This window comes from Toxotes jaculatrix, chromosome 24 (genome assembly GCF_017976425.1).
Source record: "Toxotes jaculatrix isolate fToxJac2 chromosome 24, fToxJac2.pri, whole genome shotgun sequence".
NCBI lineage: Eukaryota > Metazoa > Chordata > Actinopteri > Toxotidae > Toxotes > Toxotes jaculatrix.
The window spans coordinates 7,272,839-7,299,708 of NC_054417.1; the positions used below are offsets into that span (position 1 = coordinate 7,272,839).

The 26,870-nt window shown below is 41.7% G+C and overlaps 2 protein-coding genes across 4 annotated transcripts in view; both read right to left on the reverse strand.

The window, feature by feature from the left end:
* Positions 1 to 3,411: 3,411 nt before the first annotated feature.
* Positions 3,412 to 8,967, reverse strand: LOC121178239 (ly6/PLAUR domain-containing protein 1-like). Its single transcript, XM_041032800.1, has 4 exons — positions 8,928 to 8,967; positions 8,671 to 8,841; positions 6,129 to 6,263; positions 3,412 to 3,662 (listed from the first exon to the last, which is right to left on the reverse strand). Exons 1-4 carry the CDS (start codon positions 8,965 to 8,967, stop codon positions 3,412 to 3,414), a joined length of 597 nt encoding a protein of 198 aa, XP_040888734.1.
* Positions 8,968 to 9,683: 716 nt separating this feature from the next.
* LOC121178113 (nck-associated protein 5-like) overlaps positions 9,684 to 26,870 on the reverse strand; it is a 100,925-nt gene continuing 83,738 nt past the window's right edge. For all 3 annotated transcript variants that reach the window (XM_041032633.1, XM_041032634.1, XM_041032635.1), the window contains 7 exons: positions 26,270 to 26,375; positions 25,064 to 25,151; positions 21,283 to 21,603; positions 19,433 to 19,548; positions 19,090 to 19,219; positions 18,816 to 18,991; positions 9,684 to 12,200 (listed from right to left, as the gene is read on the reverse strand). In XM_041032633.1, the coding sequence (XP_040888567.1) occupies positions 11,886 to 12,200; positions 18,816 to 18,991; positions 19,090 to 19,219; positions 19,433 to 19,548; positions 21,283 to 21,603; positions 25,064 to 25,151; positions 26,270 to 26,375 (1,252 nt within the window). In that variant the 3' untranslated portion in view covers positions 9,684 to 11,885. The remainder of the gene's footprint in view (positions 12,201 to 18,815; positions 18,992 to 19,089; positions 19,220 to 19,432; positions 19,549 to 21,282; positions 21,604 to 25,063; positions 25,152 to 26,269; positions 26,376 to 26,870) is intronic.

A 26,870-nucleotide genomic window follows, 5' to 3' on the forward strand; every position in this document is an offset into this window, starting at 1 on the left:
TCTTTTCTTTCTTTTTTTAATCTCTTTATTGTATTTTTTATTGTAAATTTCAGTGCGGCAAGATTCATCCAGTGGGAGCTGCTCTATTGTGTCTTCAACAATACACTGCTGCATTGTTCAGCACATAATTGAAAATGGTTACTTGGAAACCTTATTATGGCACTTACAAGTCAATCATCGGTTCATCAGAGCCACAACTGGACTGTCAAATTCTGCGTCTTGCTTTAAAATTGTCAGAAATAATTACAGATGCAATGCTAGCTCACCAGATAAGGAGCTAGCAGAGTGTTTTACATTCTGTGTGTGTGTGTGTGTGTGTGTGAGTTTTTGCTGCTGCACATTTCTCATATCTCATCTTTGCTAAATTACCTGACTTCTGCTGGAATCCGGTGTTGTCGCCACAAGACAAAAGCAGCCATTGTAAGACGGGTGTAATACAGAGTGGATTACCTTAATCTTCTCTTTCATATTAGGCTTTTATCGGGTTTCAGTGCAGGCAGGCGAAGGCAGTATTTTAGTAACTGAAAATGTGGACAGCATCTACCTGCACAGTAAGAAAACTGTGCATGTATAAGACTTTCTACTCAATAATGCATCAATCATAGCACATAGAAATCAAAATGCTGAGATAAAGAAACACTAAAATGTATGTGTATACGTGTTTGAAACCACAGAGGAACAATGCACAAAGTAATCAATAGATGAGTAATTGAGTGATGGTAGCATACTGAAGTGTAGCTAATTCAATAAAACTCTTAGTTCCACACCGTCCTTCGTCTGGCTGTGTGAAGGTTAAAGACACGGGGAGAGCATTTAGGCCCCAATAACCTTCCCAGGACCACCAGCAGTGGAGGATTTCATTTCCCAGTGAGTCAAATAAAGCCACCCCCTCCCGTCAAAGCCCCAAAAGCTCATGCATTATAGCTGAGGTGAGGTGAATTCTAATGTTAAGCTGTGGGAGGCGATTGTTGCAGGGAAAATGTTACAGATCCTTGAGTTGATTTAAACAATCTAAAACAAATGTGGCTTTTTCTTGGTTTTATATTGAAGGAAAGGTTTTAACTTTGGTCACTCAATCAGCAGGGAAGCCCCATTTCTTACAGGTCCCATAGTTCCCCTTAAATTTATGAGAAGGTTCGTTGAAAGAACCTAATTTGGTACTGATCGCTGTGCAGGGACAACAGAGACAGTGTTCACTGGGATACCTCCAATTAATTAATTCCAATTAAGTGTTAGCATAATCTAGATCATCTTTTAGTCAAGTCCACTGAGCGTGTTGCAGGAAGGTGGTGTTTGTGTGGAGTTACTACCAAATTACAACTTAAATAATTTAAAAAATGACATGCAAAATAAAGTTGTTTTCGTCTTCGTGTCACTTACTGAAAATATCAAATTTAGCCACTTAACGGGTCTGTTTTTCTGCAACATTTATTTACATCACATATCAGCAGAATACAGTTTTACTCTGCAAAGAAGACCAGTCAAAAAAAAAAAAACCACCATGAGCATTTATCAGATGGTCCATCTCTGCCTGAAACTATAAAGGTTTTTTTTTTGTTGTTTTTACTTCCAGAGTAATCAAATGGTTCTGTGAAATAGGTTTGACATTTTACATTCTTTTGAATATGAAAACATTCATTATAGTCATTATAATGTGAAGTCAGTGTCTAATTGAAATCATCAGATGGAGCCTCAGTGCATTTTCTTTTTTTTGCTCTGATGTACACTTTTAATCAGACTTTCATTTGTGGCATTAAAATACATTGAGAGAGATTTTACTACATATAAATATAATACTGTACAGATTGAATTGAACAGATTTACCACTGAAAATAAATAAATAAATAAATAATGCTAACTTCAAATAAAAAATAAAACTTCATGATACAAATAAACCAGCAAAGAAATGATTTAGAGGGAAATATAAACATCTGAACATGGAAATAAGATCCATAAGTTAAATTATTTTTTATTGGTGTAGATTATAAATACAGTATTTGGTCTACAGAAGTGGCTACATGCATCACTAGCTATGATTTGGGCCTGTGTTTAACTCTGGTTCTACAGGAATGTAAACTTTAATGGGAATATGGCTGAAATCACCCTGAAGAGAATTTATTTGTGCTTATCGCTTGCTCTTATACTGTACTATGTCTGTGTAACACAAAGTTAATAATATACCAGGTGTTTCCATGTTTAGCTCTAAGACAGTTCAATATCTCATTTCACAAAGTAATATATGGAATATCAATGTCTCTATAATATCTGTAATAAACTTTTTCTATGGCAGAATTAGAGGATGAGTAAGCAAGAACAAAAATGGGTCCAAAATCATTTTAGCATCCTTCACATTCCCTGTAGTAAAATGTCAATAAACACTGTACGGCAGTGGGAAATATGCATGAATATGAAAGGATAATATGCTGCAAGAGACCTTAGAAACATTATCTATCATTCCTGCATCAGAGTGTCTGAATCAAAGTGCTTTCATCACAACATAGGAAAACTGAAAGTATAGTTTGGGTTTGTAAGGTCGGTGCAGTTGTAATCAATCTGAAATAAGAAAAATCGTGTAGCAACAACAGCAACAGCATCAACAAGAGAGAGAACCAACAGTGCTGTATCAAACCATAAATCAAATAAAGCCTGCAAAATAAAAGCTTAAAAACATTATTTTCTACAATAACTTCTACCTGCACCTTTTACACCATGAAATAACCAGAGAATAACTTCAGAGCAGGTTCTTCACAAAACGCTCCACTTCACAAAAAGCAAAGAAACTGAGAGCTGCCTCGGCAACGGGCTGGACGGTCCTTCTCTGGCAGCAAGAGCAAAGCATGATTCAGAAAAAGCTCGGTGTGCTTCCAGCTTCCAGTTCTGCAGTGTCATACTCACTGTTTTCGATGACACTGAGAAGATGCAAAGCCGGTATGGTGTCCAAGTGTGATCCTTGCAGGTCTGGACGCCAGGGTGAACCTGTAACAAATGAAAAACAACAGGACAAGTGTTACGGTTCATACCAAAGGTGTTGGATGGGGCTGAGGTCACGGCTCTGTGCAGGACACTCAGATTCATGGACCTGCCTTAGTGCACGAGGGCCATGGTGAAACAGGAAAAGGCCTCTAAACTGTTACCAAAGTCGGAAACACACAGTACTCAAATATCACTGTAGGAAGCAGTATTAAGATTTCCTTTAAAGCAATAGTTTGACATTTAGGGGAGTAGATGAGAAGATTGATAGCGCTCTGTCATCTGTCCTTTAAATATACGCCTGTATATAAGTGTATAAGCTCTAAGAGAAGCTAATTTACAGCAAGAGGAGATGGCAAGTTTATCATATTTATCTTATTTAGATCTGATTTAAAAAAAAACAAACAAACAAACTGTACAGTGGAAACATGGCGGCACGGTCTACGTCAGCGGGAGGAGGAGCATCAGAGGCAGCAGGGAAAAGGTCAGGAGGAGATGAAGAGGCCAGTGCGTCCGCAGGTTTGACGTCGCCGCCGAGGGGACGGGGCGCTTCCTCTTAGGCCCGTTGCAGAGCGGGGTGTTGCAGCAGGAGATGCAGACTGAGTTCAGCCTCCCAGTGCAAAACTGCTGGTAGCCGGAGGAGGCAATGAGACAAGCCCCAGAGGAGGCACAGGACTTCCGGTAATGTATTCCTGCAGAAACAAAGACTCCGATCAGAGGAGTTTGTGTTTTCTGAGTTTTTAAGAGAGTCACACAGAGGAAGGATGTACACTGACCGGTCACCCTGTAAAATACACCATGAGAGAAGCAGTGATTCACTTTTCTGTAATTAGATTGCTCTGATTGAAGACGTATCGTATGAAAGTCTTTTTATTGCACTGTCAGGTCACAGAGCACCGACTTTCTGTCTGCTCTTATTAACTGATGTTTGCCAATGTGCTATATGTTACTACACTTTGTATGCTTGGAGAAAAAAAGAACTCATATTCTGTCGTGCTGTAACTTTTTATTGCACTCCAGAGCCTTGGACTCCCTTATCAAGTGAGGTTTCTGTATCCAGTATACATTGATGTTATTTGTTGTGTTTTACGGTATGTCACAGCAGGTCCTTTATCATTTATGCGGTGTTCTTATTGTGTTTATTTATCTTTGTGTTTCCTCTTGTCTGCAAATGAAATTTCTTCTTACTGGACAAGAAAAAGTTTTGATTAAATCAAATTCAGATAAATTTGATCTCTGCAGGCAGAATGTTCCATTATGTGGGAATGTCTTTTATTGATGAAGATGCAGAAAAATGAACAACTGAGCATTTTTCCTCTATAATAGTCTTTGTGTTTGTGGTATCCGTGCACATCTCTACACTCAGCATCAGCACTCTGCTGCTCTGTCTGTCAAGGCAAAGCATAAAACATCTGACTTGTTGCAGGTTTGATGTCTCGCTCAAGGACATCGTCACCATGCTGCCGTTGCAGGCGCTGACCTTGTGAACCTCCGTTTACAAAATAGCTCGTCCAACCATCAAGCCACCTGCTGCCTGATATGCTTCACACATATGCAAAATAACTGTTTGACCTTAAACTTCATGCTTTTCTTTAAAACTTAAAGAAAATGCCTGAATGTTCATTGGTCTCGCTTTAAGTTTATCTGGGGCCAGAACATCTGTTACAGTTACACACTGTGTCCTTGATTTCAGACAGAGGTAAACAAAAACCAGATTTTCATTTCCAGCTGGAAACGGTCGATTTTGCCGTGTGTGTAATGATAACTTTCACGGTCAGATTTCATCTTTTCATTTCTAATGTTGCAGGAGAAAATAATTTTAGGAGAACTAACCAATGTGTTTAGGAAACATTACATTATCTTGATAACTCTGATAACATTCAGGACCTTTTAAAATGAGGAAATAAACTGTAAATCAATAAATTAATGTAATCTACTTAGTTCATGTTGTGCCTTTGAATTGGAAGTAATGTTCGGTTACTAGTGTTGGTAGTTAACTAGTTTTCCAAACAGTTGCAGCTTATGTTAGAGCAGATAAACACACTGTTAAACACACTCCCTTCAAAACTCTTAATCCAACAAGTCAATTTGGCTCCGTACAGACCGAAGCATTTTATTTTCTGTAAGGCGGTGCAAAGCTAATCTAATGCTGTGTCAGTGGCAGCTGAGGGAAAGTCCTTCTCCTTGACAAATGAGCTGAATAAAGTGGTTCAGTGAGATAGTGTTTGCTGGGCTTTCAGCGCAACGCAACATGAACACAACAGCAAACTGCCTCATAAGAAAATGAGCCTGAAAATGAAAACAATGGAAGGCTCCGCACTTGTTTGTGTGGGTTTTATATTATTAAAATATGTATGCTTTACACTGCAGGGCAAAACTGATGTGTTACACAATCTGATGCTGTGTGTGCTGTGTGCAAGTGTGACTGCTGTAACACAGTGAGTCTGTCCACACAAATCAGTGCTTCTCTCTTTCTTTGAAGCTGGGCAAAGGAACAAAATAACAGATAACAATGTCTATTACACTGAAAATCACAGGAGATTGTTTTGACCTACTCCATCTATTCTGCTGGGTCAGTAACAGACGTATGAGGATTAAAAGGCTTTAGGAGGAAGAGAAAAGGGAGAGTTGTGTTTCCTTGGTGAAGAACATCACAGTTAATTTAAAGCTTGCATGACTTGACAATAAACATCAAATCAGAGCAAAAAAAAAAAAAAATTCAATCTTGTTTACCACTGTGTCTCAGCACATCCCAGTCGAGACGTCTGTATTTATGTTAATCATCTCTCCTATTGTACAGCAAGAAAACTGCGGGTGCTCAGGATTGCAGAGAAATAAAATGTAATGCTGCGAGGTCACGTGCCTTTGAGCGCTGCGTTCAGCTCCATCTCCAGTTTCCAGACGGTCACCTTCCTTCTATAGATAAATAGGAACACCAGGTTTTCCCTGTGCACCTGCAGCCTCAATTATCAGTCTTCACTGGCTCTGTCCTAGGTCTCATCAGAGAATATGAAAACCTTGAAAGTCTATACCTCCACCAAGGATGTATAATCCTCCAAATCTGTACTGTGCCTGTGCACCATACCAATGCTGCACTGTTTCTGTGTTTACTCCTACAGTAAAAAGACAGATTCACGTTTCAGCAAACTGTCGCTTACCGTCAGGTTTGACCAGCACCTCCTTCTGGCACATGTCCTGTACGTTGACGGTGCAGTTGACGATGTACTCTGGCGTGGAGCAGTCATTGTGCTTCATCTCCTCACACTGGTAACACTGGATCTGAAGGGCATCTCCTGCAGCATGGAGGAGGAGCAGAATGGTAACATTTCATACAATATGAAGCACACACGTATATGTCCAAAAATACAAAACTATTCCTTTGGTTGTTGTTATATTAAAAAATAGTATATCTCTCCAGCTCTGCGCTAGCTCAAAGCCACCCATTTCCTGTTATTTCCTGTTGTCTTTTTGTGACACGACACATTATTTCTTCTTGTCTGCAGAGCGTATTATCGACATTTGTTCACAACATTTCTCTTCCACATACTTTTGTGTGCATTCGTTTTCTTTGAGTCAGGCAGCAGAGGCTTTTATAGATTTTGCTTTTGTGCGAGTGCCTTTCATAGAGTTTCAACTCCAAACAAGACTAATGGCACTTCCATGAGAGCGCAGTGTCATCTTTTCTGTCTTCTGCACTTTGTGTGTGACATTACTAGAACAAGGCCATGTATGTAAGTCCTTGGCTAAGTCTACTCTTTGGTGTTTTCCAGCTTTTTTTATTGGCTGTCTCATGAGTGTGAACAGAGAGGTTAGAGATTCACACTGTGAGGTGAGAATAAGCTGTAAAGAAACGGGAAAATAAAACATGTCAGCAAAGCACAGTGGTTCCTTTAAACTCCCCTTTAACCTGTGTATTTTACAGGTGATAAAGCTCCATTCACAATACAAATAGGCAGCAACAGAGACTTGATGTGCTCTGTCTGTGTAGAGATGCTTGTGCTTACTCTCACTGCTGCAGCGTCTTCTCGTAAAGATAACGTACGGCGTTTCTTGAAGCTTTTGCAAATTTCATCTGATTCTTTTGAAGCTGCTTCGATGAGTTTTTCTTTTTGTTTAAAGCCTCATCAGGAATCTGAGTGTCCATCGTGCACATCAGCCCCGCAGAAAGGAGGAGACACCTACAGAAACCAAGCCACCAGAACATTTCTGCAGACAATGTGCTTCCTGTGCAATATTCATGTACAGTGTACATGACATATATTCCACTGGCAAAGCACTGCATCACAGGTAAAGGTGAAGTCTGTCTGTTTTATTCAGGCTCTGAATCCTTTTTCACAAAAAGCTGCAGGGAAATATGAATATCAACATTATGTTTAATCATAAAAAGTTCTGTTTTTAATTACATGAGTCAGCCTGTGTTTGCCCCTTGAAATGTTATCTATACTCCACCTGCCAGGTTCAGTTAGTGTTCAATCAAAAAAAAAAAGTCACAACACAAAAGTCCACAAACACACGCCTGCCCTTTCTTTCCCAAATATCCCACACAGGCTATCCATCCCCACTGGCAGATATTACTGGTGTAATTATTAAAATGGCACCAATCATTAATCTCAACTCCAACAGCACCATCAAACACAACTGATAAAGGTCCACATGTAACATCACAACCCCAGCTTAATTACTTTAAACCAAGCAAATGCCTGAAACCTCCATCCATCATCTGGAAGGAGACTCATGAAACCCATGAAGTGGTTTTTGGTAATATCTGTCACACTGCAGGGCAATGCCCAGCGCCTGAGCTCAGCTTATCAGTTTTAGAAAATTGCTCTAAATCTATTTCTTAGTTTCACAACAGAAAACAGAGGCTGATAAGAAGAAAAAAACAAATCCTTTACACCTTTTGCACCCAGGTGTAGAACAATTGCAAAACCAATATCTTCTGATCACAATCCAATTTATTATAATCACAGTAGTCACTACAAAACAAAACGATACCTAGCGACTCCACAGAGAGACTTTCACCCCATTCAAAGCAAATACATGCAGAGAAATGGAAAGAAACAGCCCATTGGAAGCTGATTAACAGGAGTATTAACACTTTAAGGGTGTTATATTGGTTTGTACCGCTGTTACTATCTTTCTCTCTCTGTGCCAAAGCAGCGCAGAGGACTCCGGCGCACGGATCCTCCTCAGCGCGTAAAAACATCTCCAGAAAAAAACACGCAGCACGATTGTTAATCACAGCCTGTTATTTTCCTCCACATTCCTCAAGTTTCGCCAAAAGTAAATGAAGTCAAAGAGTAAATGCTTGTGTTGTATTCAGATCTGGAAATCGGATCTGAGGCGCAGACTTCGCAGACGCAGAGAAAACGGGTTCCCAAAAAGCAACGATTCTGTTTTCTATATGAAATGGCATCAAAATAAAGTTGTAAACATTTTGGAACAGTGCATCTTGGGTTTGCCGTGTTTAAAATATCTGTGCCATGGATGCAAAGCATGACCATAATCGAATCATCTGTGTGTTATTGGCATGTAAACCCTCTGTTGCGCACGAATGTAGATGGAAAGGAGTATCTGTTTAAGCACATACCGCGACATAACCACTTGGTTGTGTTGATACACGCTGGAGACATGAGCTCCAAACTGTGCCATCACACACTGACTGAAACGGGGCTGCAGTCTCCCTCAGCTCGCACCTACCTGCGTCGAGAAGGACTCCGAATAAAGTCGCAAAAACGAGAAGACGCATTCTCTCCAAAATGACGCTCGGAGGGGAAACATCAGACCAAACCAACTTGCTCAGGCGGAGGAACGGAGGACGAACCGCCGCGGAGGAAACCCAGACACGGACCCGCTCATCCTCTCGGCCGGCTGTAGGTGAGAGCCAAAGCTCCGCAAAGTGAGAGTGATCTTCTCCAGCGCAACTGGAGACAAATCCGGAGCGCAGAAAATCATACAGCAAACCACGTGACGGGGGCTCACAGCTGATATTCTCATGTCTCACTCAGTTTGTCCTCATGGACTGATGAAAAATTGATTATGATAATGTTCCTGTGGAGGCTTTTAGCGCGTCCATGTAGTGAATTTAGACATTTTATCTAGATTTATGGTAGGACGCGCTTCTGTTGCTTAATAATAGTATAACTGCACCAATAACATTATCTATGACCACATTAGAGCTACAGTTGTTGATGTGTTAAATAGATTTAAAGTGACCTTTGTTACTGTTAATAAAATATTCCTACAAAGGATTTAACTTTAAGGTGCTTATTTATTTCCCAAGAATTCACTGTAACACTTCCACTAATCTCATGGGGACAGTATCACTGATTTCTTCTGTGTATTAGTTTTCTTTGAGAATATTTCAGTAGTGTTTTGGGATATTTAGGGACTATCATGAGAACATTTCTGTTGCTGCCATAAAGCATTTCATGCAGGGCGTATTTCTACATATGACTCTGCTTTAATGCTCTCCACTGACTTCAGTGATATTTTCATCCTGTAAGTGTTTCTGTGATTGATTAGTGAGTTACAGCCCACATCGCTTTTGTTTCGTGATCAAATTCATCTATTGAATCTATATGGAAGGACACAAACACGCACACACACACAGAGAAAGAGAGAACTAATTGCTTTTATTTATACGCACATAATTGCCCATCAAGGGACTAATGGTTATGAATCCCTCCACAGCCATGGAGCGAAGTGTCGCCGGCTCTGTGCTTCATCTCCTGCTGACAGACTGTGAGTGGGAAGCGGTGATTACACACGATGCCCCGGGGGGGGGGGGGGGGGGGGGGGGTGAAAGATTTCGGGTTCTCTCCAAACCTTTACTCCCACATTCAAAGGCTGAATGAGTGAGTGAGTGAGTGAATCACCTGGTGACGCACCCGACCGCGCACGTTTACGCACGTTCTGCCTCTTCCTTTCCACATCACTCAAACACACACACACACACACACACACCTTGCAGCTCAGGTTGAAATAGGAAATAGTTTCTTATATTTATTTAGGAAATAGTTACATAAAATATACCATTAAAGTCTAGTGTAACAGACAAAATTGCACACAGTAATAATAATAATAATAATAATAATAATAATAATAATAATAATAATAACAATAATATTAATAATAATTACCAAAGTAACACTGCTGGTAACCATTTCTCTTTACAAAGGAACCAGGAACATTTAAGGAGAGAGGTGAAGCATGACAATCACACTACAGTCTGACAGTACAAAATGTGGGTATAAATACTGGACATCTAGAAAAATACACAAGTCCTCTTCAGACTCTCTTCATACAATATTAACAGTTTCATAGAAAAATTGAAACACACAGTTGGCTCTGTTGATTAGCACCAGCTGGTCAAATTCCAGATAGAAATTTGGCATAACGTCAGCCTAAAGTTCAAATATGTCTTTAAAATAAAGTGATAAAATATTTTAGTATTAGCTCTTATTGATCAAAATAAAGACTTTTTTTTTCTTTTTTCTTTCTTTCTTTTTTTTTTTTTAAACAAGAACCCCTACAGAATTCCATAATAAAAGATACATGCCATTTTCAAACAGCAGACTGAAAAACCTTGGTTGAATGATTGGCAAACAATTTACATCTTTTTTTTTTTTTGCTGTTTTGCTTTGTTTATTTTTCTCATTTTGCATATATCAATCAGCAATGCCCATTCTGATATTAACTTATAGCATTTTTATATATATACAACATCATATACAACTATGAGAGGAAAACTGAGGTTTGGAGAGTTCAGGTTAGCTGTGCTACATGAGAGTGTGAATTAGACTGTGGAGTTTATATCAGGAACTCAAAACAGGAAAAAAAAAATAACAACCAAAAAAAAAAAAAAAAACCTATTGAGTGTTATTTGTATTTGTCAACATTTTCCTGATGGCTGTATTTTAAATCTTACAATCTACATTAGTCCAGTATGTTCCCTGAGCTACCAACAATGACACTGGGTGCATTCAAGCCAAAGTGTTGGTCATTTTTCTGTACAGCGTTAGTTAATGTACCACATGGAAACATAAAATGCTTGACATCGTGTTTAGAATGAGTTGAGCATGTGTCACTGTTTTGGGTTTTTGCCGTCATCGGCTGCATAACCGCGGAAAAGATCACGCACAGAGACAAGATTGGCAACAGGTTTCACCGTGAAAGTGATTTCAAATGAACAGCAATGGTGTTTTAGACGTAGACAAAGATGAACCAGGTGTGTTATTGTGGGTTGTGATTCCACATGGGCAAATTTTTCGGGCAACTTCAGTGGGCAATGAACTTAGCAGCAAAACATAAAACGACCCCTTGGGTTTAAATCTGGTTTCCTAGGTAACAGGAATGCAAGCGAAGCAACGCTTTTGTTGCGACTGTACGCCAATGTTGCCTGTCAGCGTTGCCCCAAGAAGACGCCCTGCTTCATCACTGCTTGGATAATAGCTAATAAATTCACTTTACACTCCTTACAAACTTTGTACAGTATTTGTTACAGTGCAATGATAAGAAGTTCCCCAACATGGGGCGGGGGGGAGAAAACTACTAATTGCAATGAGACAACGTTGTGTATTGCTGTCCAGTCCACCACACCCAAAGTCAAACTATTAAAAGTCCTTGTTTGGTATTTGGGTTGAGGTTTCATCCTCGTGGCCCCAGCTCCACTAAGTGCTTTGTGTTGTATGCAGACAGGACTGTTTGTGTTGGGGCAGGACTGTAGTCAAGAAAACATTAGTCCAGTCTGAGCGGCTTTCAAGACCAGACTGCCTGAAAAGGAGGAGAACTCGAAAAAGAGGGTAATGGAAGAAGGTGTTGGTAATGACCAAGATGTCAGAGTGGCCGTAAAACCAGACTCAAGACGTGGACTGGACTCCTTCACTACAGTCCTACCCTCTGACTCTTTGCCCCTACACATCATTGGAGCCCTGACTGGTGCAGGAAGAGAAGCTGTCGTACAGCGAGTCGCTCAGGGATCCCACTGGATCCGCCCCGGGCCTGCTGGAGAAGCCGGAGGAGGAGGGCTCGTCCACCTTGCAGCAGTCCTCCGCTCTCTTCCCTGCATCGGCGTGGCAGTCCCCTCTGCGGCCGCCCGAGCCTGTGTCCGGATAGAGGCTGCCGCTGCTGGAGCTGCTGTGATTCAGCTTGTTCAGGGACTCTAAGGAGAAGTCGAGAGAGCCTGGCTGGTTTGCACTGGCAGGCGTTTTCTCCAGGGGAATCTCCCTCTGCAGAGAAAAGAAGGATCATAGATCAATAAAGAGCACAAACATGTTAATTCACGATAAAGAAACAAGATTTGCTACGTCGCGACTAATGTTAAATTTATGCCGCTCTGTAAATAGAGCTTTTCCCCCGTCCCCACACTCACTCCTGTTTCTGTTGCTCTGACAGAAACACAATATTTACCAGGCAGAGAAGTAAGTCTGACACTGCACCATGTAACTCATCTCATTTGCAGCGTTGTGCTGCAAAGCAATAAGACCGACGCCGCTTGAGAGTATGACAGCGATCTATATTGAGATTTTTATCACGCCCAAGGACCAAATGTATGTCCTGGGTGTTGGCAGACATGCATCTCTGGGCTTCTGGGCTCAGTCACTCTCCCTGTTATATTAACTGCATTGTGTGATGTATTATTTCTTTTGTACAGAATGTGATTGTCTGGTTTATAGATCTGCATAATCAGGAAGTTGTTACTTGAGGGAGATGATACATCTAAAGCTGCTTTCTGTTAACACTGCATGTGCTGATGATCAGAGCGACTGCGTGCGCTCGGAGTCGTGACACTTTAGAAGGTATTAAAACTGAAAAATGATATCACCACACCAGATCGTGTCATCACATCTGAGCCTGTTGCTCTTTGAGGGGTACACGCCTTCAGGCAGGCAACTCAGCAGCCATTAGAGTCAACAACAGAAGCGCAAAAGCCTGGATTAGCACCTGAATCACATGACTTTATGCCACATCACTGCTGATGAAACAAAACAACACACAAACCTAAAAATAGTCACCTGTTGTTTGCGATGTGCCAGCCCCATTCTACTCTACTGTAAGCCTTAAAAGGCCCTTTAGGGAGCTAGTTATTGGGGCCATCAGCATCAAACCCTCTCCTCAGAGGCTGTAAACAAAATTCTCAGCTTTTCCTTCAGCAGTTCCAGCCTTGGAGCCGAGCAGCTATCAACACAGGTATTTTTTTTTTTTGCAGTGGTAAGTACACAGAGGAATAGCTGGAGGGTTCAAGAAACCTCCAGAGGCACTCCAGACCTGGACCATTTAGCATTTTGCTGCAAGGTGTATCTCCCCTCAGACCTAAACCCAGAACCACTCCACACAAGAAGCATGAACAGTAATATAGATCTGAGCACTGTTAAAGTGGTAAAAAAAAAAAAAAAAAAAAACTTCCACATGTTGGTAATGGAACCCACAGGCATTCTTTGATCTAAGTCACTGGCCTCATGATCAAAGTGCTAATGTGCTGCAAGATCAAATGCAGCATTTAGAAGAACGTTGCACAAATTTGGGTCCATCCAAGCCTTACACGTTCATCATTTTCTCCAAATGTGAGATATTGTCACTGTCAGAAATTCAAAATATTTCTTTTTTTAACCACACTCTTTACTGCACAGAGTCGGTCTGTAAGGTTTGATTCATTCCAGAATTTTGTGTTCAGGTGTTGTAATTCACTTTTTTTTTTTGCCTCAACCTGCCACTTTTTCTTCCTTTTGCATAATTCTTTCTGACAAGTGTGAGTTTTTGCATCCAGTTGGTAGGTTTTGGCTGCAGAGACTAAAAACAACACTGATAGTTTTCTGTTCTGGTCCTCGTGAGCCTGAGGCTTCGTTGGTTTCCTCTCCTACCAGCTCGTTAACTGCAGCTCAGGTGTTAATCATTACAGCACTGATTAGGGGCTGGAGTGAAACCAGTTGCACTCTTAGTATTAGTTCTGGTTTACTAAGGGGGAGAAAAAAATGATTCACTATCAAAATGCAGTGATTTATTTAAATTTGTGTGCAAGTATTGAAATAAACATTGAACTTTGCATTATTTAAGTCTCTTTAAAACTTCAGAGGTTGAGCTCAAAAGCTAACAGTAAAAAATACCACATCACGTCATACTGTGATGCTGTATTTTGATGCAGAATCAACCTTACACCCTAAAATCCCATCGAGCCCCATTAATGTGCCCTCATGTCACAATAAACGTGTCAAGAAGTCAGAACCAAAAGAAATGTTAAAGGTAAATAAGCCCAAATGTGACACTGACTCACATGTGATGTGAAATATTGAGCAGGTTTTTGCAGGTGTGGAGGCTGAGCCCAAATTAAGCACAGGTGTTGCATGCAGATTAGACTCGCTGAATTTTAGCCTCACACCCACACACTGCTGTTCATAACATCACTATTTTTATGTCATTGTCAGTCATAAAAATTGTTGCTTTATGGCCTCGGGAAATGGGAGAGTGCATGACGTGATGGGGATCAGTGATTACCGGAGCCCTGTGACAGTGAAAAACACTCTTTGGGTCCTGACTCCCTCAGCTAACCCCCCCTTCCCCTCTTGTATCTCCTTTTAGTCGGGAACAAGAGGAAAAGAAAGGGGAATGGCTGTGTTATCGCTGATTGGATTTGATTTTGGAGGAACACAATTACCAACAGATCGAAGCTTCCCACTGTAGGTCTCTGTACCACCTGCAAGCGCAGCCAAAATGATGGCTGCACACATAACCGAGGCTGCAGGCAGACGTCTCGGTGAGAGCTTCCCGCTTAAAAACATGAGGGGCCAAATCAGCAATTGGTTCTGCGACAGAACATTTTCTGTTTGCTGCAGCTTTGCATTCAACTTGCGAAACACGGCCACGGGAAATGCGAGGTATTTGTCACCGAAGTTTGTGATGACTGTGATCGTGGTTTTGCCACTTTTAAGGATCATTTTAAATTTTTGTAAGGGTGCAGAATGGAACGAGAAGGAGCAGCCACAATGAGCCGTTAGCAGCTCAAAAACATACTATGTGCACCAGCTGTTCTGTGTGTGTCTCACAAAGTAGCTGCTCAGTGTGAGTGTAGAACCACCCTTGATGTTACCATGGTAACCACAGGTGGCGCCAAATCGACCAGCACTGAAATCTTAAGTATTATAACTTGGGTTGAGATAGAGCCCATGACTTGTTCCTCCTCGAAAGGAAAGCGATCAGCCTGATCCTGGAGATCGCTGGAGGGATCTGGACCCAAAAAAGAAATGATTACCGACCTGGACTGAGGCTTAACAGACACAGGTTTGCTTTCAGCACAAATGGAGGGAATTCGTGTTTATACAGATTTGACCAATTTTCCAAATCATTTAAAAAAAAAACATTTAAAAGTGTTTTGTTTTTGTTTTTTTTAAATCTGCTAAACATCCAGATAACTAGACAACATCAGCCGGGCCACTGGATGGTTAAGAAATCTATTTGTGCAAAAAAATCAATAAACGTGACAGAGTATGCAGATTATACTATGTTCTATGACCAGTGAATCCCCATAACAAGATGTCTTGTGTCTGCAGGAGGCAAAGCAGCTTAAGTTTGGTTTGCTCACCATCAAGTTAGGAGGCAGAAAGTAATTCAAAAACTCACATTGTTATACGGAAGCTGAATCTCATTTGCAGGACTCGACGCTGACACCGTGTGTGTGATATTGTGCAGACTGAGGCTGACTCTGAATCGTTAATCGTCTCAGGAGATGCGGCGTCTTTGACGTCATCGTTGTGCAAATTATCTGACCACAGGCCAATAGCAGTTTCTCGCTTTCTATTCCGGGGTCTATTCAGTCTGACTCCGTGTCATGCTGGCTACCAATGCTATCAATCTGACAGCAACTCTAGGGGAGCACACATTCCTGCTGCTGATATTTATTTGTGCACTGATATTGTTATGGTTTTGCTTATCCAGTGGCCCTATTTCAAATTTCATGTCAACCGAAATGTTCCCTCTCCCTCACCATGTAATCATTGCTCAAGGTAACAAGCTGTTACCGCGCTCGAGGAGATGCCGCGCATGCTGATTTGTTGTACACTGGTTTTGGATCCGGGTCACATAAACCCCAGGAATCTCCCTAACTTCAGTGATGCTACGTCTTGGCACAAGTTCTAACGTCATTTTCCTGCAGCAATTTCTCTCTCCTTCATGAAGACAAAGGATGGAAGTAGAAGGAAAACAAGAGTGAGTAAGCAGAAAAAATGAATAAAGTTAGTCTGGGAAGGGAAGTCAAGGGTAAAAAAAAAACAAATGGCAGGACTGAGGAAAACTTTTTAGAACAAAAGCAGGAGAAGTCAAGTGAGAAGAGCAGCTGAAGAGAGTTGTGCGGGAGAGACAGAAATAGAGAGAGGCAAAACTGAAAAGAAGACGAGAAAACACACGTGGGAGAACGAGAGACTCAGAGGAAGGAGAGGATAGAGGGAGAAGGGGGCGGGGGCCGCCGTTAGCAGCGCTGTCAGGTGCTGTCAGGATGATGAATGGGAGGCCAGCACGGGCTGTGAGGGCTCTGATGGGAGCCGCTGAGCTTTACATCACTCTCCTGAGTGTTTGTGAAAGGTTATTAAAGGCGCTTAAATCACCGGGCTCTGACACAGACCCACTAGCAGCCACAAAACTTCCCCAAAACTGCGGCCAATGACAACGCCTCCGGAGTCGAGAGCTCCCGAGCTGCGACAAAAGGAAAGCCGTCACACAGGTACGGACGTGCGCTGGGAGGGGTGAGGAGGTGATGGCACGCAGATGGATTGTCTTTTTCAGAAGAATAATGTAGGGTAAATGGGTTCACCAGCAGTCATCCATCATTATGGCTTAGGAATAAGGTTATTGTCAAAATTAATATCAACTTCTGTGGAAAGTATGACGCCTCTTTCCAACACAGAAGCTGGAAATTAACTGGTTGTATTCATTATTTTTAATTATTTAGACATAAAATCACTGTAATAGTTTTCTTATCAAGTCACTTTGGTTTAAATTGAGCCTTCAAAGATTTTTCTTTGAAGCACTTCTTAAACACAGTGCTCGAGCTCCACCCCTGCTTGCTCGAGCTAATCTTTTGACAGGACAGGAGACATGTTCACTGTGGGAGTTGAACTCCTGTCCTCTCATGTTCGGTGCGGTCCCTTCTGAGCACTAGTTTACCTCTGTACCCTCGGAAATGAAGCCTTCCACAGCCAATTAAACGACAGACAGGTCTGAGGATGAGACAAACAGAGCTTCGTCTGTTGCACGTCAGCTAATGGAGTTGTGCTTGCAGCTTGGCTGCACAGCGGCACGTCGCTGCCTCTCCGCTGGGGCTCCGGATCAGAATCAAAACTCTCTCATACGAGTCTCGCTTCCAGTGCTCGAGTGCGAGCGCTAAACTTTGCTTTGGTAAACAGAGACTCTGCCTCATTCAACAATATAAGTGTGTAAGTAAAATTCTCTTTTTACTTGAGGAGGTCAGGTGGTCCACTCAGACCCGGATCTGAGAGGGATTCAGTCTTGGTCCAGTGCTGCTCAAGGACACTTCAACAGTGTTTACTTGCTGAATCACTCTGGTGTTACTTCAAACATCTGGCCACATTGGTCATTTTCTTGTTAATGAGGGTGCAGTGCAGCCATTTTTACACATATTGTGGCTCAGAAGGAGGCTGCACTTGCTACAGTCCTATAAAACAAAGTTTTAGAATATAATGATGCTAATAAAATCTGAGTCCACAGATCTTTGTGATCTTGGTGTTAAATTCCAGGATGACACCAGAAAGTCAACAACACAGAATAAAATCTTTCGTGCACGTTTTTCGAAGTTGTGTTGAGTCAGACCCTTTTTTTTTTTTTCAGGATATGGATTTTTGTGTCAGGGTGGGTGTTGGGGCAGCAGCAGTATAAGAGGGTAGCGTTTGGCCGTCCCTTAGAGCTCGGCCATGCAGGCTGGAGGCCATTTCATGGTCTCTGATCCTCATTTGTCATTCAGCAGCCTTAAATACTTGTAGGCAAATAGCCGCTGACACAAGGGGGTGAGGCGATCGAAAGCAATTAGGCGGCTTTTTCTATGAAAATCTGCAAACAATTCCAACGACAGAAAAGAAAAACTTTGAGTTTAGTGAATTTTTTAAAGCCTTGGGAAATATTTCAAAGGCAACGTTGACATTGCAACTGAGCGAGACTCACAGAGACCATCTGAAAAGTCTCCTTGCCGAAAGTCTATGGCGTACAGGAATGGTAAAAATTCAATTTATTCATCTTCATGCTTCTGCTGCAAGGAAAGAAAAATTATGCAAACCCCGCGACAGCATGTGTCTCTATCCTGGGAAGAGATTCATTGAGGGCAGGTGCTACTTTTTCTTTTTTTTAATTGTATTTTTTACTCTCACACATATTCTCTTCATATTGTATAAAGCTGCCTACATCGACACCTGGGAGCTGCCTGGCCTTTTGTTCCACTTTAAACTGCCTCCATTTGGGCTCCATGAAATGAGAAAATTGATTTATTCTAGAACAATCAACACATTGCACACCGCATTATCGTCTTCAGATGGTATACTGAGGCAAAAATAATCAACAAGAATCTAAAATAACCAAAACTTCAAAAACACTGCATTAAAGTTTTCCTCTCACTGATAATAAAGAAGAACTTCAGGAAAGTAGTTAGCAGAATGTTAAATAGCTGAGTAAGTGCCTTCAAAAAAGTGAGTAAAGCAAGAAATATCACAGCCTGCGCAGCTTCCTGGATATCATCAGAGGGTGTAATGACCAATAAAATGCTTGAGAGGAATCAACAGAATGCCAGTGAAGCATCTTTTATGAGTAAAACCGATGAGCTGTGAACAATGAGCTGTTTTAATACTCACACTGAGTCTGTCTCCTGCTTTGCCATCGAGGGATGACTCTTTGTGCAACAGGTTGTACTGGGAAATCCTCCTGCTGTCCTTCTCCAGATGCGAGAACACGTCGTGTTGGTAGTAGTCCATGATGGACAAGGATTTCTCCACACTGCTTCTCTTCAAGGTCTCCTCATTCTGGTCGACTGTGGACAGAGAAATTTGTTACAGAAGAAAAGAAGAAAAGGATCTGGATAGACTGAAAGTGACTAAAGGAACTTCATGAATCTTGTTTCAAACAGACCTGAGTCGCTCTTCTTGGTTCTGTTGATCAGGGTCCTCTGTGGCGAGCTCAAAGTGCTTCCTGTTCCCTCAAGTTCAGTCTCGGTGTCGCTGCTGCTGCCCGAGTACGTGCACACTCGCAGGGCTCTCTCCTGTTCACAGTGAAAGAGGCACAGTCATTTTTTAAAATACAGATATGAAGTACTTTCAAAAACTTGTAAAAAACTTTGCCAATTGTTGGCAAATAACAATTTTGGAAGAATAACTGAACACCTGCGAGGCTTTACTGTATTCAAGTCTCAAAACCTTCATATTCTTCTCAGACCTCAGGTATTTAGATACAGATGTAGACTCAAGTTACTTACACCAGACACATCATAGTCCTTGGTTTTCACCTTCCTCTCTGTTTCTTTCTCTTTGTCCACTGTGGAGATGTTGCTCCTCGGGGCACAAAGACTCAGCCTCTTTGTTCTGATTGCATCTATAAGTCAAAAGAGAAATGAGTCATGACGAATAAATAACAGAACTGTCTTGTATTCACCTCCTGTAATGAATATAGATAGTGGCATATAGATATTCAGGAAATCATTTGAATTCTTCTAAAGTGACGATATTTGCTTCGACAGACAGATTGATGAAACACGGGCTGAGCACATTTCGCACTCTCATTCAACCAAAACTCATCCAGCTGCCTGCTCAAACATTTTCCTGCATATATGAATGGAGCTGCACAATATCTGAGCTACCAAACATTAATGGCGTCCACCCTGTAACTGTTCCCAGCCTTGACTCCTGGCAGCCCAGACATAAGAGCTTTCAGCTGTCTGCCCTGAATGACGACGCACTGCTTTATTATCGCTCTGCCTACTGCTGTCTCGCTGTCTCGGACACACGCCTGTTTAATTGTCTCTTTTAACATTCAGCTACATTACAATAACAGGCTGCTTTTGACCAGCGCTCCGCCTCTGTCTGAAAAATCTGCATCAAGATAATAAAAGTCTTTACACCTTCTTCCTGTCGCCTATTAGGAAGCAAACAATGTGAGACACAGCTACTTTTCTGGCATCCTTCCGCTTTGTGCTCCTACATAATGATGATAGAAGGATAAAGGTGGTAAAAGAGTACGACAAAGATGCACAGAATACATTTAGGCTCTTCTAATCAACTTGTTCCACGGGGAAGACTCAACAGGAGCAGCCCTCTATTTGCACTGACAGCTGTGACTCAAATTGCTGCCTCTGCAGTGCCACCGCAGCACTGAGGTGAAATAGATGCAGGCTAATGTCCTGTAAGCATAAATCCCTGGGTGTGATCGCTCATCCCTGTGTGTTATTGTAGCTTTAATCAGCCATCTGATTGCATCTTACCCACCACCATTCTGCTGTGCATGGCAGCGAACAGCGAGGCAGAAGGCGCTTCATGATCTATGGCCGTGCTGACATGCTTATCTAATTGCGTTTGTTAGTTTCCTTGGGGCAAGGAGTCTTTTGTCATCTTAGCTGAGTATCAGATGTCGGTGTTGATACATTAGCTTCAGAATTAGCTGAACAAACAAGGTTCTTTTAATCAGAGTATAATAAACCAAACAATCTCCTCTTGTCTGCAGCCCTTGAGTGCTGCAGTGGAAAATGTGTGAACACAAAGTACAGTGACATCCAATATTTCACTTGCGTCCTGAAAGGTAAAACAAGCTGTCTAAGGCTTTCAGGCCTTGGCGCTTTGCCATCTAACGTGATAACAGTAGCATTTACACACATACATTTCAATTTATTTTCCTCCTCGGCTCTGATGGAGGAAACCAATGTGTAAACAAAGCCATTGTTCTTCTTTGTCATGTGACGCCATGAAAAGCAAACAGTGATGATCTCTGAGTTAGCTCAGAGCAAAAATAAACCGGCTGTACAGAGCAGAGGAGGCAACGCACTGAGGAATATCAGGATTTCAAGTAGCACCAGTTAATGTTACATTTCAGGCACAGAACTGAGCATCTGTTTTTTTCTGAGCGATAAATCCCCAGCAGTTTGAAAAACTCAGACGTTTGTTGAACAACACTAACTGCTGTTTTGAAGATATGTCCAGAATCCTCAAAAGCTCATTTCCATGCTGAAACTCTGTTTCCTAATCCAGGCAGAGATGGTTTTCAGAAATGACATTTCTCATTTCCTGATTTGACAGAGCTGATGTAAAACATTTTTACTGGCGGCTCTTGACTTACCTGAAGTTGCTAATTTGGGCAGACGGCTCTGGGTGTCCTGTGTGTTGCTGCTGCAGGTCACAGTGGGGTCGGACAGGGAGTGACCCATGCTGGTAGGGGCATGCACTCGGGTTTTTGGGAGGGAAGGCACTTTCACATCAGGGTGAGAGGGATCTGGGTGAGAAGAGGGAGGCTCCGGATCGAGCTCAGAGGAGCCGGCGGTCACCCCATTGGGGCTGGATTCAGATTTAGGGATGTGGCGACCGCTGGCCCGGGTGACGGAATCGGGGAGAGGGAAGGTGCCGATCCCGCTGTCCAGGGTTCTCATCTGACAGCCGGAGCCTACAGTGACAGGGAGAGGAGTGTGATGTCTGGGAGAAGCAGGGAACAACAACAAAGGTAAAGAGAGGAGGGTTTGGATTTACATGCAGCGGAAGGGGTTGTGAGTAAAGATCGCGTCTGTAGAAGGTTCAGTGACATAGGCAGCAGGAAAAGAGAGAAAAGAAAGCACTTTTATTTGATCTATGAAAAATTTAAGGAACAAAAGTGATCAGACTTCCAGTGAATAGACAAACTACTGAGCTACAACCCGAGGACTTGTTTAAATTCATCAGAGTGCATGCTGGGTTGTAATCAGGAGAAAGGACGGCGAGTAGCAACAGATGGACGCTGTTTAGAAACCACAGTTTGCAGATCCTTGACTCAGGCTGGAACAGATGGACAGCCGCTCAGCACAGCCCAGGTCCTTGTAACTGTGAACGCTAATGACCAACAGTTACATCGGCTAATTACCAACGGTTTGTGACTTTTTGCTGAAAAACCGTTTGTAAACGTCAAAAAGCATGTCGCGTTTCATCTTCTCCTCAGTTCCATTACGTTCTATATCTTTCACTGTTTGCCTTGGAGATGATGAATCTGCAACCATGCGTTCTGTCTCTCACAATGCTGGGTAAGTAAAAAATCTTAAAGCCAAGCTCAACATGTTTTTTTTTTCTGTTTTGTAGAGGTGGGTCGATATTGACAGGCTCTGCTTCTCAACTGTACAGCTTTGTCTCGATGGAAAGCACAAACACACTCTCCTCATGAGCATTTCCTTCTACGAGTTAAAGCTCTGTCTGAATTCTGATGGGCATTAGAGTTGATCTTAAAAAGAGTCTGAAAGAAGTGTGAGGGGCATGTTTTCAGAATCGGCTTGTTCCTGAAAACATTTACACTTGGCTCTGAAGCTAAAACTGATCCTTTTCCTCTTTGGATAAACCTTGCTTACTAAGACCATGTCTCTAGGTGCCAATCAGCAATTCACAGATGAGGGAATTAGTTATTTAGTTGGGTTTCTTGAGAGTTCTTCCCAAAATGTGTTTGTGTGTACTTTTACTGTTTTTTATCGGACTTGCCTCTGACATTCAACACCACGCTGAACATACAGAACCTGTGAAAATGAGTCGACAGCGTTCTGATGTACACATCCACCGTATTCATTGGACAGATGGCCTGTTACTTGTACACATATCTGCTTTGAGTCACTTGAGAACAGTTGCTGTGAAAGAGTAAGAAGACAAACAAAAATCCTGATCTAAGTTTTAAAAATGGATGATGTGGCTGACAGACACACAAAAGGGCACACACATGAGTGCATTTTGGTGTTTGAGAGAAAGAGAAAGGCAGAGAGCTCCATAGATTACACAGCTGTATAATTGAATGCCAGGCCTGGCAGTTCAAAATGCCCTCTATAACCAAACTATAACAAGGTCCACAGTAATTCTACCCAGAGGCAACAACAACTGGACATAATCTAGTTTTTTTTTTTTTTTGTGAGCTCCCTATCACTTCTGTGTACAACCTCCAGGGTTTGAGGAGAGAAAGCTGGTTTGTTGATACCTCCACAGTGTGAAATTGCCTTTATGCAATAAGGAGGTGTCAAAGGGAAAAGAAAGAGTCATCACTAAGAACCATAACCTCATCTAAGAGATATTTCTGTGTCAACATTCAGGTGAAAATGCAACGAAATTTTGACACAAACTGTCAAAAGTTACATCTCCACAATAGAGACTAGTATCTCAGGTCATTAGAGTAAAGATCCAGCAGCAAAATCTGCTGCAAAATGTTGCAGAAATGTCTTTTTATGGCTTAAGAATGAAGATCTTGCTTGCTGCCTGCTAAAAATCCCAGAATTTGAGTTTTCTTTTTTCTAAAACAGAGTAAAGGCCAGAAAGTATGTTTTGAAAGCCAGAAACATCAGCACCTGGTGAAGTAAATGCTGAATCACTGATATTGATCTATAATTCCATCAAACCCCTGCAGGTATATTAGGTTCATTCTGTGCTATGGGCCAGTCAGAATGTTATTTATTGTCCCTTATTGAGGAAAAACACTGAATCGAGGGAAGTTTTTCGAAGATAAAATAACTGACAAGAGTTGAGTGAACTTCAAAGTCTGCATTTATAGCTTGAGCATGGATTCTGCCCAAGCTGCTTGCATCATAAACCGGCTGGATGCAAACTATCTATGTGATTGATGTGTTTGTCTGGCATTAATGCTGCACTTTGGAGAGACGTGATATTAAAGCAGAGCTGAGGAGCAATGAGCAGCCACAGCTGAAACCTTTATGAAATATTTAATTTGCACTGACTGGAAGTGCTTAGTTGGCGGAATATAAAAAAGGCAGCCTGTTAATCAGAATACAGAAACAATTAGCCATTTTATTTTGGGCACTGTGGCTCTAACACAACATGAGCTCTTTTTCACACTCAAGCCAAAACTATTTCTTGAAATGATTGATTAGTTACTTCTGAGCTAAATCTTCAAACTACAAAAATGAGTGAAGCTGAGAGCCCACGTCTGGTTCTTTAGAGATTATTTCCTCCGGCACTCAAACTCAACAAAACACAGTAAGTTCAATTCTAAGAAGTGTCAGATGTGAAGTTTGAGTGGATTTAAATTTTGTCACAATCTCTGTGCCGACTGTGATGCAACCCCACGATACAATAAGTAACAATAAGCTAAATAATGTCAAGTAAAAATGTCAGATACGATGAGGAAACACCGCAGATACAGACCAACGTTTTTTTCCAAAGAGAGTGTGTGTGGACCCGTTTCAGCTCATCTCAGTTCTCCGGCCACGGCGCGATATTACAAGAAAGGTGTCATTACCATATCTGAGGTGGATCACAGAGATGATTACCCTACTGAGTGACAACTGAGTGACAAACACGCTGCACTCCACATCCAGTAAACAGCAGTTACACCCTCTCCTTCCTCTCGCTGAATTACATACTACAATGTAAGTTTGTTGCACTGCAATACCAACAATAATCACTGCCCCCCGCCCCCCTCCATCACAAACTGTTTGATGCATCTATTTTTTCACTTCCTTAGCTGCTCAGGCATTGTAAAATATCACCCGGTTGCACATCAATCACCTGACTAGATTGTCAACATGTTGTTTGCAGCGGCTGCTATTTCCCCACAGTAATGGCAAGTCTGGCAGTGAGGAGAATCAGTTGGCAGAGGAATTGAGTTGTCAATCACATCAGGAAATCACAACTGTTAAATGTGTTAATGCTCCGTCGCACTGGTTGATTCGTGATGGTTAGTGACAGCTTTTCGTAAGTTGGATGGAAAAAAAAATGCACCGGGTAAGGCAAACACTTGCAAATATGTCACAGCGGTTTAAACATGAGCTTTCGGTGCGGTGGAAGTAACAGATCATCAAAGATGGTAAAAAAAAAAAGGAATATTTCACACAAGATAAGATTCTTTGGTTAGTTTGTGGTGCAGATAAGTTAAATATTGTGTTGTTTACCTATCATGTGGTCTTGACAGGCGGTGTCTGGGATGCGTGCCTCCTCATTTTCAGCCCTCAGGTTGATCCTCTGAGTCATTATAAGGGTCTAGAATATCAACCACAATGCATGTTAGTGATATAAATTTCAAAAAGCAGATATAACATTCCATAATATACAGTATGGGCAAGTTTCCTTTGAGGCAATTTGCAGAAAAAAAGTCACAATGAAAAGGATCAGTCATAGCAACTACAGGTTCATGTATTTTATTGTTTTCTAGATGAATAGAAAACTTTCCGACATGAAATGTGAAATATGTTTAAAGTTCTGTTCAAAAAGAAGTAAGGTAATTGTCATACTTTCCTGCCTTACTTTAATTGGGTTATTTAAAAAAAAAAAGTGGTTTTGGGTTGGTGCAAGAGGGGCTTGTAGGTCATAAAGTGTCATTCTTTTGTTGCATTTCTGTGGGGAGGAGATATAGCGAAGGCCTGGAGGATGGTATTAAATGGCCGCTTTGTCAAATTGAGTGCCTGCGATAAGGCGCTCCTCCATGTTATCGAAATTCCACATCATCTGGATTAAATTTCCTACATTATGCACTGAGACGCTTTTTGTCATTCTCTTGCTCCATTCAGCCCTCTCTTTTTACTTTCTCTTTTTATTGCCGTCTTGCTTTTTTTAAATTTTTTTTTATTTCAGGCTCTCTCAAGCACTCAGCCTCTCCATCATTTTCTGGTCTTTTGACTGACAGATAATAAAAAATAAACCCACAAGGTCATAATTTTAACCTTTTGCTTAAAGAGCAAGGATATGATTTGAAGAATCAAGCTGCTGAGAGGAGCCTAATTTAAGTTTGGATTACATACATGGCCCGACGGCTGTCTCTGTGTGGGATATAGTTTAAAAACCTTAAGCCTTGTGGAAACAACAACATCAGCCTGGGTTGATAATAAAAAAAGTAGGCGATGAATTGTAGGCTGAGTCAGAACACAATGTGAATCAATAGTGAGCCTTCGGGGGATATGATGCTGAAGAGGCGGCGGTGTTGTGGATGTGTTTGTGAACATGTACATACTGTTCAAGTGTGAAAACCTGTGGGAATTTGCATGTATGTGTGCCAGCAGCCTGTCCAAACACAATGGTAGACAAACAAGCAGAGCTCGACACAGACATCGCTGTAATAAAGTCAGCGCAGTTCTACTGTGGTGGCATGTTTGCTCACTTACAGCAGTATCTGGACAGATCTCCATATCTCCCTTCATTTCGCTGTGATTCTTGAGTGTGGAGATCTCAGGCGGCGATGCAGTCACAGAGTTGCCCTTCACAGCAGTCCTGCGAGGAAATAAGATTTGATCTGTTTTCATGTCTGTGTGCTGAGTTCCTCCTTTATCGGCTCGGCGGGTAGAAAGCGAGCCTGCTGATAAATTGCATTGACCTGCTCTTTCGCCTCACGAATGTGCAAGCAAACATATGTGTGCATGCACAAAGACACACACAGGTAAATGCCATCAAATGTTTAACGACCTCTATGAAGTGCCCCCTCTCAAGTGATTGTTTGGAGGTAGTTTGGATAAAAATCTGTCAGTTGTGATTTGAGGTGGCACATAATTGAAGTGAGGGCTGTGAAATGTGGAGCTTTCCTGGCTGAAAGATGCTTTACCTTGAATTGAACGTGCTGCCTATGTGTGTGGACGCTGGTCCAGGAGCTGCTGATGCTCACTGGAGTGGAGTCATAACTCATAGAGACAGCTGCTGTTTGTGCTGTTTATTTATCAGCTTCTCTGAACACACAGGTTTAATGCAGTGATGGCTCATGTTTAATTTAAT

Excerpts from the sequence above, each read along its gene's own strand:
- LOC121178239 (XM_041032800.1), bottom strand. The coding sequence starts at position 8,967 with ATGAGAATATCAGCTGTGAGCCCCCGTCACGTGGTTTGCT. Across the intron at positions 8,842-8,927 it reads CCCCCGTCACGTGGTTTGCT|CCGGCCGAGAGGATGAGCGG; the intron begins GTATGATTTTCT and ends TCTCACCTACAG. Across the intron at positions 6,264-8,670 it reads CGGAGTCCTTCTCGACGCAG|GAGATGCCCTTCAGATCCAG; the intron begins GTAGGTGCGAGC and ends TCCATGCTGCAG.